This window comes from Ascaphus truei, chromosome 1, assembly GCF_040206685.1.
Source record: "Ascaphus truei isolate aAscTru1 chromosome 1, aAscTru1.hap1, whole genome shotgun sequence".
NCBI lineage: Eukaryota > Metazoa > Chordata > Amphibia > Anura > Ascaphidae > Ascaphus > Ascaphus truei.
In genome coordinates this window covers 498,468,807-498,480,725 of record NC_134483.1, presented here as the reverse complement: position 1 = coordinate 498,480,725, position 11,919 = coordinate 498,468,807, and the positions used below count along the sequence as shown (strand labels likewise).

Genomic DNA, 11,919 nt, shown 5'->3' with positions numbered 1-11,919 from the left:
AGGTATTACTTCCTGGTTTTTAAAGGAGCAGTCCCTCTTAGGAACAAAGTGAACTCATTCCATTGACATGTTTAAGGAGTCATCTGGATAATAGATACTTTCAGACCCAAATCTGATACCTAGAAGTATTTCTAATTTGATTTAGACTTGGAAGAGGTTTGATTTCCTCTGGCTACTCCTTTTTATGTGCATGCAATGTATTGTATATAATGTATACCCTGTTCATTTATGTAACTGTATTTGTAACCATGTATTATTTGTCATATTAACTACGTCCAGGACATACTTGAAAACGAGAGATAACTCTTAATGTATTACTTCCTGGTAAAACATTTTATAAATAAATAAATGTCACTGTGTTCAGCGAGTGCTTGTACTGTACAGCCAGAGTTCAAACTCACCTCAAACATATTGGTTCTCTGATAAGAACAGGGTGGGATAATGGTAACAAAAACACTTGATTGACAAACACTTCCCCATTCAGAGGCCCCTAAGAAATGTAACTGGACGACTATGTGGGATTGCATCTTTAGAGGGGATTTAAATGGCCATCCAAAACAAAGTCACCACTAATGACGTTGCAGCTTATTCCTGGCCCAATATTTGTCAACCATTTAGTTTCCCCTGAAAATCCTGGGAACTATGGGGACCCCAGAGCTGAAAATAGAGATGTTTGACTCAGAGATACACCATTCCTACCTTATAAAAACAAAAAAAAAAGGGGGTGGGGGGGTTGGAGGGGAGAGGGAAGGGTATAAAAAAAAGTAGGCGGAAATACTCCTTTAAATACCTAATACAACTTTCAATTCTCTATATTATAAGTTTCAAGTATTTTTTTCTGTACATTTGAAACATTGTCACTGCAACATTGCAACACAATTAAATACAAAATGATCATTTGTAACAGTGCAATTAGTAAAAACAACATTAGACAGCTGTACTTCACGTTTTACTGGTCATCAGATTAAAATGACTACTGTTTTCATCAGAAGCATAACAGGTTGAGTGGAACACGCCAAGATCTGAAAGGTTTAAGAGCACAACCTGCACTGTATACAGAGTTCTTATATGAGAAAGCTCAGGGCATGGCTAACATTAAAATATATTGCTTAGTAATCTCAATGCTTTCTTTTTTCCTAGTGCATTTTCTTGGGTACAAAAATAACATAAAATGTGATGATATAGTACAGTGAAAAATAGGAGATTACACTTCTTAAATATAAACTGTACATAAAAGACACTGCACATTACAGAATTTCAGTGGTTTTAAAGACAAGCTACAAACATTTTTTTTAAGGAGAAAATTGATCATTGGAACTTTTCTGTTCCCAAACTAAGTAGGATTAACTTGCTAGCAATAAAGTACATTCAGAAAATATAAACAGCTCTATAGTGTATGAGTGGCCGACTGTACAATGTATTGTTCTGCATTGCAGGCCCACCTACTTAAAATGTGTTCCATATCTTATTCTGTCGCTCCAATTAATAAATGTTGCATAAAAAGCTTTGGTTACATATCTTGTAGTAAGACTGAAAACTTTTTTTGCAATACAACAGGGGTGGCCAACTCCAGTCCTCAAGGGCCACCAACAGGTCAGGTTTTCAGGATATCCCTGCTTCAGCACAGCTCAGTGGCTCAGTCATATCCTGAAAACCTGACCTGGTGGTGGCCCTTGAGGACTGGAGTTGGCCACCCCTGTAATACAACATTGCAAACCTGCCCTTTCTATAACATTAGTCACAACAGATTATTGAAGGCATATGTACTATATACATAATTATATTGTCATAAAATATTCTTAAAACACTACTTTATTTCAGATTTCCTAGTGTGTGGTCCAAACCTTGGATCCTGGCCAGCCTGAGATTGCCTGCTGCTTCATAAAACACAATGCTGTAGAAAAGGTTTTCGAAACCTCTAACTGCACTACTGAGATTGTCACTGTTAAAACAAAGTTCCTGGTACACTGTGGGCTTGTGGACGAATAGAAAGGGTTGTCAAATGTATTGATCCAAAGCAAAAGTGTTTTCACTGAATTGCACACATTGAGCTTCGTGGAGGGTTAACCATTCTCGTCACCGGCTCTTGACTGTAGTTGACAATGTCAGCTTTCACCACTCTCTGTGATAACAACAATAATACAAATTAGCAAAATATTTGTATCAATGCATAGTAACGTGAAAAAAAAAAAAAAACCCAGCACCAGATATATATAAAAAAAAATATTCCACTGCTTCCCTATTGGATTTTATTTCTTTGATAAATTTCATGCTTAATTTTTGCTTCAATATTACCCCGGTTTTGCCGGGAGATGTTGATAAACAACCCAACATTCCCTGAAACAGTTTGCGGAGACCGGTTTGTTTTGCTGAAATTAGTGACATGGCAATTGTGTCTATTGTAGCTTGTTAGATTATTGCTAAAACAACATCATATTAAATATATTAGTAAAAAAAGATTGAAGGAACATATTAATACAGGCATACCCCGCATTAACGTACACAATGGGTCCAGAGCATGTATGTAAAGCGAAAATGTATTTAAAGTGAAGCACTACCTTTTCCCCACTTATCGATGCATGTACTGTACTACAATCGTCATACGTGCATAACTGATGTAAATAAGGCATTTGTAACAGGCTCTATAGTCTCCCCGCTTGTGCACAGCTTCGGTACATGTAGGTAGCTGGTATTGCTGTTCAGGATGTGCTGACAGGCGCATGCGCGAGCTGCCGTTTGCCTATTGGGCGATATGTCCTTACTCGCGAGTGTACTTAAAGTGAGTGTCCTTAAACCGGGGTATGCCTGTACATCAAGTCTGTCCTTCCCACAATATGGTGGTATCAACTCAAATGGCTGAATGTGTATTAAGGTGTTGCATACAGGTATAGTGAAAAAATATAAGCCCTTATCTGCAAACAGATGACAGAGAAACAATCTACCTTATGACATACAATAAGGGTGTACATTCCATGCTTTATAATGGTTAATATATAATTGTTAAACAATATTAGTTTAGCCTACAGTAAATGCAGTTTTACTTCCACCACCGCTATAAAACAAACATGAAAAACAGTAAAAAGTCTTATTGATTTGGGGATTTACGGTATAGAATGTACTGTGCTGTAGGTTTCAGGCAACATGACGTAAATGGCTCTACATTGCAGAGCTAAATGTCCCCCAATTCATATAGTGAGAAGTGGGGTAACACATAGTTTACAATTCATGAACGCCCATTATACAAATTCTGTATACTGTACTGTGTGCGCTGTCAAATCTCTATTAAAATTAATTATTTGATATGCAAAGTACAGGTTGTACCAAAAAAATCTCGTTAAATGTACAAGCAATTCGCATTTTAAAGATTTCTTTATGTAATCAAGCACAAGAAAATGATAGGAGATTAAACATTTCATGTTGTATGTATCAAAGGATAGCATTGACTTTCAAATATACACGTGTATAATACCTTGTCTATTGCAATGAGCAGACTTTACTCTGACTGTTTGTTGAGTTGAGTTGTTTATCCTCTTCGGGATACTTCACTAATTCTGCCTTTACAATATGCTGCCAACCAGGCGCCAACATTATAAGTGACAAGGAAATGAATGAGCATGAAAGGGAAGAAAAACGAAAAATGTACAATTAATGTGAAATGAAACAAATGAGAATGACAGCTACAAATATGTCCTCTTAGAGTACACACATTCAAGTTCGGAAAGGGTTTCAGTGTTGTGACTACAGTCACCAAATTCTTAACCATCATGCCAATACGGCTATGTTGAACTCGTGTGAAATTTCTGTCAATCGGTTTATGTCATGGATGGACGGTAGAATACATGACAAACCCAACCGAACAATACATACAGTACAAAAAAAGAATAAAATGTAAAAACCAATATCAACCCTGAACCATTTCCCAAAGCATTGATAATGTTATGCTAACTATTATTGGATATCAAAATGAGTTATTATTTAATAAATTATTTTACAAATATTTAAGCATATGTAACCATTAAATAAAAATACAGTAAAACGAAGAAAATAAATAAATAAACAATGAACAAGACAACATGGGAAAGGAAAAAAACAAAGCCAAAGCAAAATTGAGGGGGAATAGACGATGAATCAAAATGATGAAATTTTCTTAGTGCCAACTAACATTCTAATGCCCATTTATGATGCTTAACACTGTAGGGAGAGATTCACTGAGCGCCGATGCGGGGTATTCAACCAAGATCTGGCGTTAATTACTATTCAAGTCAATGTCAGTTAATGCCGGATTGGGGTGCAATACCCTGCATCAGCGCTTATTGAATCCTGGCCATAATCCCCTAAATTGTCATTTTGTACCTTTAAAATATTGCTAACATTTCTAATGAGCAAATACTGCCATATTTTTTTGTGCTTTGAAACCGTTGCCCATTCTTATAAGAAATGCAAGTTCTAGTCCCAGAGGTTAAAAAGTGACACTAAGAATGTAATGTGCTCATATCCATTTGTAAGCCTAGAATTTATTTGCAGCATAAGAATTGTATGTTGAAAGGATACTCTGATACAGAAAGAATGTGCGATTCCAAGAATAGGTGCACCCTGCTGTTAGAAACACACTAAGGCACGTTTACTAAGCATTGCCATTCCATAAGACACCTTACACCACCGGAAAGCACATGATCAGGGAGACTCCCAGGAGGTTCCCCTCTCCCCCTGCCCAGTACCTACATGTAACATGCAAATAATGACTGGAAACAGGAACTGGAGGTAAAATGGCCGTGGCTATTTATTTATACAGAAAACCTAAGAGAGGTAAATGCCACTCCCTGCCAGAGTGCCCCGTAGACAAGAGGGGGATGGGACGGTCAGCCGGCCTTCAAATCGCTGACCTTGTGTGCCCTACTCGAGCAGGCTATCGAAGTCATGGATAAATGACCTCCCCACTCGTACTCCCCCGGGTTCAAAGAGCCCAGCTCCCAGTCTGGCAAGAACAAGCACCTACCCTCCAAGAGCCACCACCGACGGGCCAATTTACCCCCCCTTAAACTATACCCGTACCGCCAACCACGCCAGAACCCTCTCCAATCCCTCCTGCAAACTGTTGTTAAACAGGTCTATCCCGATAACCGACATGTGGATCCAACCTGCCCTGAGTAACCCGGATGTATTTCTCAGCCCCCACACTGCGCCATAAACTTGTCTACCGCCCTATTCACCTTCTTCCGCACCCTGTTTACCGCGCGCGGCACTCTAGTGCCCCGCCAGGACTTGCCTGTAGACAATGTCCAACCATATGACCTGCACCGCCTGCCGACGAGCAAACATCCAAGTCCTTTTTAATGGACTCTATTAGGTCAACCGACCGCACCGTCGCCACTTCGTTCCCTCCTGCGTGAATGAGCAGGATCTGCGGCGGCCTCCTATCCCGGCCAGCACCAGAGCCGCGGTAGCAGCTGGCACCATCGCAGTCCCCTCCCCCCCCCCCACCAGAACAGCCTTGCCTGATCGACACCCAATCCGAGGTTCGGTCCGCAACCGTCCGCTTTTCCGCCCAGTGTATCAGAGAGTTGACGATGATCCAGACGTCTGCTGCTGCGGTACCTAGGGGGGGGGGGTGGGAGGGGAAGGAAAATCATACCAGCTATACCCGTCCCACGACTAATGCGGGCCTGACGTAGGACCGGTACCTGTCTGACTCCCAACGCCCGATCTTCTGGATCACTTCCCACGCCAGCCCCGTGCGCGCTGCCTCTGTAGCGGCCCCAATCCTGAACGAGTGAGTCCTGAATAGTGCCACTTCCAACCCCAAACGCTCCAGGCGTATCAGGAACACCCGCAAGAACTGGTACCTGGATAATGGAATGCCGTCCGCATGCACGAGCAATGGTCCTTCCCCGGCAGGCTGCAAACTCAAATATGCCGTAAGAGCCAATACTGGGCAAATCTTGCTCCCCGGCACGACTAGCAGAGGGACCCATGCCTCCCCTACCCCCTTGGTCTGTTTTAGATCGACAGATGTGAAGCTGCAGCAAACCTGAACTGAGCACTGTGTCCCTCGTCTGCAAACCTCCACCCCCTCTCGTAGAGGCGCTGACTAGTTCCCCCACCCGCAATGCCCTGAAAATGCCAAGGTGAATGCTGCATTAAAAAGCCTCGCCTCGGAAACTGAAAAACAGACTAGCTCGGTCATCTTTGGACTAGCTTTTCCAATATTGCCAGGGTCACTGGCCTTCTAGTGTCACTAGGCAGAGCCCCCCTCATCAATCCCACTACAGCCCTCTTGACTATAAACGCCTTTGTGATGTCTGTCTTTTCATCTAGCCTCAGGAAGAATGATACCCCGCTCAGCTTCTTGCCTACCAGCAAGCCTCTTGCGCCCCAATGCTAAAACGAATCGCATTATGGTCTCCACCCATTCCGCATCTCCCCCAAACTCCCTTGCAAAGTACGAATACTCGCGCCAAGCTGTTGTATAAGCTTCCCACGTACCCGGAGCCACGGAAGTCCGCACTAAATTAGTCACCACGAGGTCCCCAGCGCCCATAAATCTACCGAGCAAGGTAAGCTGACCTGGTCCGCCTCTGGCACCCACTTCCGAACCTCTGTCATTTGCAACCGGGATAAGTTCTTGATGAGCTGACATTCGCGCTAGTGCAAGGGCAGTGCTCCGCACACCATACGCTGTTGAAGTAAGCAACCAAAACCCACTGACACTGATGCATTTGTGAACAGCTGTAATTCGGCGTTCAACAATGGACACCCGCACCATAAGGTCCGACCATTGTACTTCCCCATGAAGTCCAACCAGACCTCTAAGTCCTTGCGGATCTCGGCAGTGACCCCGGATGAAGTGACTAGGACGCCTGATTTTTGCTGTAGCTGCCGCTAGGCGTCTGGAAAAAACCCTCCCCACCAGCATGATCCGCGCAGCGAATACAAGGTGGTCCAATAGTGATTGGAATTGATGCAGTGAGGTTTTCCTCAGGCCCATGAACTCCCAAAGGAGTTCCACTAGAGCCGCCAACTTGTCCTCGCTGAATCAATCTCAATCCTGAGAAAGCTAATTACCGTTGTTGGCCACACTGTTTTCTAATCGGCCAGCAGGACCCCAAACTCACGCGCCATGGCCGAAAACTCAAAAAGCCACCTTGCGCACAGCTCAGATCCCGCTGGACGTACGAACAAGAAATGCATGTACCCTGCAACACACCACCCATTCGAGGAGTGTGCTAAAAGTTTCAAAGTAGAAACATGATAGCACGCAGCCCATGGGCAGGCACAAGTTGACGAAGTACTGACCGTCAAGCATGCAACCTAGCAAGTGAAAACACACGGGGTGCACTGACAGCAATCGGAAAGCAGACTTAATGTCCGCCTTAGCCAGCAATGCGTCCTTACCCATCCTACCCACTAGCGCCGCTGCCTGGTCAAAGCTTGCATAGCTAACTGAGCATAACTCACAATAGATGCCGTTGTTCACTGATGTGACCTCGGGGTATGAAAGGTGCTGGATCAGCCTGAACGCCCCCCGGGACCTTTTTGGGAACCACCCCAAGTGGAGAAATCCTCAAGTTGTTAAGAGGGGGCTAGGCGAATGGACCAGCCATCCTTCCTAACTCCACCTCCTTTCCCACCTTTTCCCTCGCTACTTCGTTGTAAACCCTGGACGATTTCAAGTTCTGTGCCAACCCCGATCCTACTTGGTGCACAAACGGGATCCTGAACCCCTCAGTAAACCCGGCTTGGAGCAGCCGGGCCATTGCCCTATTTGGTTGCCTGATGTTTGCTGCTAGCGATCAATAAAGTTTTTTTAGACATCCATGCGTTGGCTGCTGAAGTTGCTGTGAACCACGGACCATCTTACCCCCTTCTTCCTGTGTCATCATTTCCGGAGGAGCACGCTGACGCCAGCTACACCAGAGGAGGAAGCCGCTGCAGAATTCCCTGCACCAACAGGGACGGCTTTTTCGTGAGTACTCCTAACCTCCACGCGGTATTCCAGGGAGATTATTGAGGCGGTTAGTGCCGGGCTGTGATTTACTTGGGGGCGCCCCTTAGGGAGGTGTCCCCCTGTACCTCTATCCGGCTTACTATTACCCAACTCCCTGTTTTCAATACCGGAGGCTTATTGTTTCATTAATCATTGCTGGGTCTCTCTTCAATCAAGTTGCCATAAAGTGTGTGCACTACCTGTTAGCAGCCTCGGTATACTGGGTAATTCCATATTCTCATTGCCCTATTTGGGCTGCTTTCCAGCCACAGGTTCAAATATCGGACGACTATTGGGGAAGGCGCCTTCCTGTTCAGACTTCCGTCCAGCCCTCCTGGAACCACGTCCCCTGCTCCAAACATATTTTGCTTGAGGATGCACCCCATACCAAGTAGCGCACTGGTGCTTGAAGCGGCAGTTACTGTATGAGCACCGGGAATCATTGAAAGCCCAGCAAACCCCAGCCTGACTATCTCCCTGCCTGCCCGCCAGGTGCCCCCTCCCCAGACCCTCCTTGAAAGGGCGCCGGCTTGTCCGACACGCCAACCCAATCAATCCAAAGTTCCATCTCAATCATGTCCCATGATATTTTACCTTTACCATTTTCTGCCTAATCATAAGTCCACCAGCCCATACCGCTGTGCCTCTGGTGGGCATGCCCAATCATATCCATGTATTTAAACAGGGCTGAATATAACTGGGGAGCCTTCTCCCCGATTACCCCGGCCAGGATTCCGAATGCACGTGACCAATTGGCAAATGTGAGCAGGAAGAGACGTTTCTCAAAGTCGTCTTCCTTAGCCTCCCCTTTTTGGATGATCACGCCAGGACTTCCCTGTAATCTGGTAGCAGGGATAGGAGCTCTATGTATTCTCCTGCCCAATTTTTTTCCATCTCCTCAGTCAAATGCGTGCCTAACGCGTTGGCAATACATAAATTTGCATCTGCAAAAGCTTCATCTGAGACTGCCCCCCTCTCGCTGATGACGGAGCAGCTGCAATGCCAACGACCCCGGCTATGGTTGAAGCTGGGTTGAGAAAAACCGGGATCGGGCCGGTGGCTGCCGCCGCAGGGATGGGATCTTCCGGGGGGGCTGATGACTGCCGGGGCTATGGTTTGCTCGGTGCTGCTGCCCCAACACAACTGGGGCACTTTGTATGACCGGCCCTGCCCCGATATGGGAGGGGATCCCTGTGGCTAAGCTGTGCACCCCCCAAGCTGCTACAACTCCTAATGCAGCCAGTACCCCCTACTCCCGCCGTCGTCCCCGTGGGGGTCCTGAAAGAGACCGACGCCTGAGGCTCTAAAGCCTTCAGCATACCTATTAACACTGTCATGAAACTTGCTTTCCCCGCTGTGCTATATGCCGTCGAATCCAGGGCCTGCACCGACTCTGGAGCTGCAGGCTGCAAGCATGCTGAGCCACCTGGGATTTCTCCCCCTACCTATTCCTCTGGACGCTAAGCATTGTGAGCTGCGCGGTCCTCCTGCGAAACAATCGCTTATCCTGTATCACAACTGACTCCTTTTTACCGCTACAGGTTTCTTATCTGTCCTTGGCATGGCAGGGGGAAGTGACCTCGACGGCGAACCGGGCCGCGCCTCGTCCATTGCTAGCTGTGCGTCGTCGTACCATGCCGGAATCCTCGCCCACCGTCTGAAATGTACACCACCTGCAATTGCTGCAAGCGTCCGTCTCGTCTGTCCACTGCCCGCGGCCATTGCAGGCGGCCGCCGTGTTCTCATACCGCCTGCGACAGCAGCAGGTGGCCATAAAGCGTTGCCACCGTTGGCGGCCGTCCTGGTTTCCTTGTACCCACCAATTTGGAGGGTGGTAATCCTATCGCTACAGCGCCCGCAGCAGTTACGAGCAGCCGTCCTGCGTACCGTAATGCCCTGCCTCGCAGCGCCGTGACTAACGCCCTGCACCGGGGGGGCCGACCTGTGTACAGTGACACCCTGCCTTGCGTCATAGTGGCTGGAGGCTGTCGCCTCACAACGGCGGGCCGACCTGCGTACCGTGACACCCTGCCTTGCAACACCATGGCCGTAGACTGCCACCCTGCGCGCAGCCCTGACTACCACCTGGTGCGGTGTGCTGCTGCACCTTTCGCGATTGGGCCCCATCAACCGTCTGCACACGGGGCACGGCCTTAGCACCTGACAGCTGTCTAGCGCGCAACGCTGCAGGGATGCAACGACCTTGTTCGCTACCATGCACCCGCCTGTTCATAAACAATGCGCTCAGCCACCGGTCTAACCACCCTTCATCATGGTTCACCGCCTCGGCTTGAAGCCGACTAAACTGCTCGACTATCCACGCTAGCGCCAGAACTGAAGAAGCTCTCAGAACTGTGCGTGTGTTTATCTAACTACGGTGCGATGCGCGCTTGCAGGAGCAAAGACTGGTCTAAATGTAGCACTATGGTAGTGTAACTACGCCTGAGTATTAAGCAGGCCACCCCAGCTGCCACAAATCCAAAGAGGGGAAAAACGGAGAGCCCAGCTGAAATAGATAAGACATGCGACAGTTATCGTCAGAGCGTTGCCAACCTTCTAGCTCGGAGATCACACATTAGTAATTCTGCTCGAGCCTTCACCAGCCTCCTGCAAGAAGAACTCAGGCGCACTATTAACCTGGCCTCCCAAGCCGCAATACAAGACCATCAGATAACCATAACATACATACAATAAAGCAGGCTTGCCAATCCTACCTAGGCAATGCCCCCAGAAGGCACCTATGCCGCCCCCTACTGTTATAGTAACTCTATGCCCTTGAGACGCGTTCCCCCGTTCCACAATTGAAGCATAGACCATAGACTGCCAACATTAGCATTGTATCTAAGGGCAACATCCTCAAACACATTAATTCCCCTAGAAATACCCCTACCTGCCTCCCCTATGGCCCCGGCCTGTAGTATATAATCAAAATTCCATGCTGTGATCCAATAAAACCCCAGTGCGCAACTCCCAGGAGTGTACAAAATAAAACCACAGATAAAGCACTCCACATTGAAATATAGCTACAGCCCCACGAGCGTCTCTAACCCCCCTCCCCCCGCTCAACACGTGTGGCAGCGGAGAAGCAGCAAAGAGGCCGCGCTGCCTGCCAGCAGTGCCTTAAGTAGGCCCTACGAATCCCCCCCCCCTGGGTAGGGGAGGGAGATGTGGGTTTCCCCGAGGGGAAGGCCAGCCCCCTGGTCAGGAACCACCCCCCCCCCCTGCCTATGGCTAGGAGGCCGCTTTCAAGTAAATGAGTCGGAAGATGTATTTTGGTGCCAGGTGTCTTACGGAATAGAACTGCTTAGTAAATATAGGTCAAAGTGCTGCTAATACATGGCTATATGAGTTGTATATTGTATATAGTGTGGAGTCCTTATTCCTCATCAGAATTGAAAAAAATATATGATTTAAGATTTTAGAATTTATATAATAAAATCAGTTTTTTATTTTCTTGAATGCTCCCTACTAAGTTGACTTAGTCTGAAGTAGGTGAACTTGGTCCCAGTGTCAGCTCTCCTTGTGAAAGTCAATTTATCTCCATGTACCAAAACCTAGATTACAAGATCTTCAGGGCAAAAGTCTATGTACAGCATGGCATACACTGTCATTGCCACATAAGAAACAATTATGACAACATTATTATTAATAAAATAACAAATCTTTAGGACAGGTTAAGAATTCTTAAACTTTACCCTTCTATGTTCCCAAATAGCAGGACTTTAGGCAAATATACAACAAATAAAGGTGTTTTTTTTTTAACAACTACAAAAGAAGCATGCATATCAACTTGAACAAGAATATTAAGCTAAAATAAAACACAAAACTGCAAAAACAACATTGCTGATAATGCAATTTCAGGAGCTGGTGGGCTTATTTTTAAAAGAAATACAAAAGTTAGAACTGGCTTGCAGGTGGCACTGTAAAGTCTGATC

At 46.4% G+C, this 11,919-nt stretch overlaps 1 protein-coding gene across 3 annotated transcripts in view; it reads right to left on the bottom strand.

Moving 5' to 3' along the window:
* Positions 1 to 932: 932 nt before the first annotated feature.
* RAB28 (RAB28, member RAS oncogene family) overlaps positions 933 to 11,919 on the bottom strand; it is a 178,839-nt gene continuing 167,852 nt past the window's right edge. For 2 of the 3 annotated variants that reach the window (XM_075569292.1, XM_075569311.1), the window contains exons 7-8: positions 3,470 to 3,567; positions 933 to 2,122 (exon numbers count right to left, since the gene is read on the bottom strand). In XM_075569292.1, the coding sequence (XP_075425407.1) occupies positions 3,475 to 3,567 (93 nt within the window). In that variant the 3' untranslated portion in view covers positions 933 to 2,122; positions 3,470 to 3,474. The remainder of the gene's footprint in view (positions 2,123 to 3,469; positions 3,568 to 11,919) is intronic. The other variant, XM_075569302.1, reaches the window with a different exon arrangement.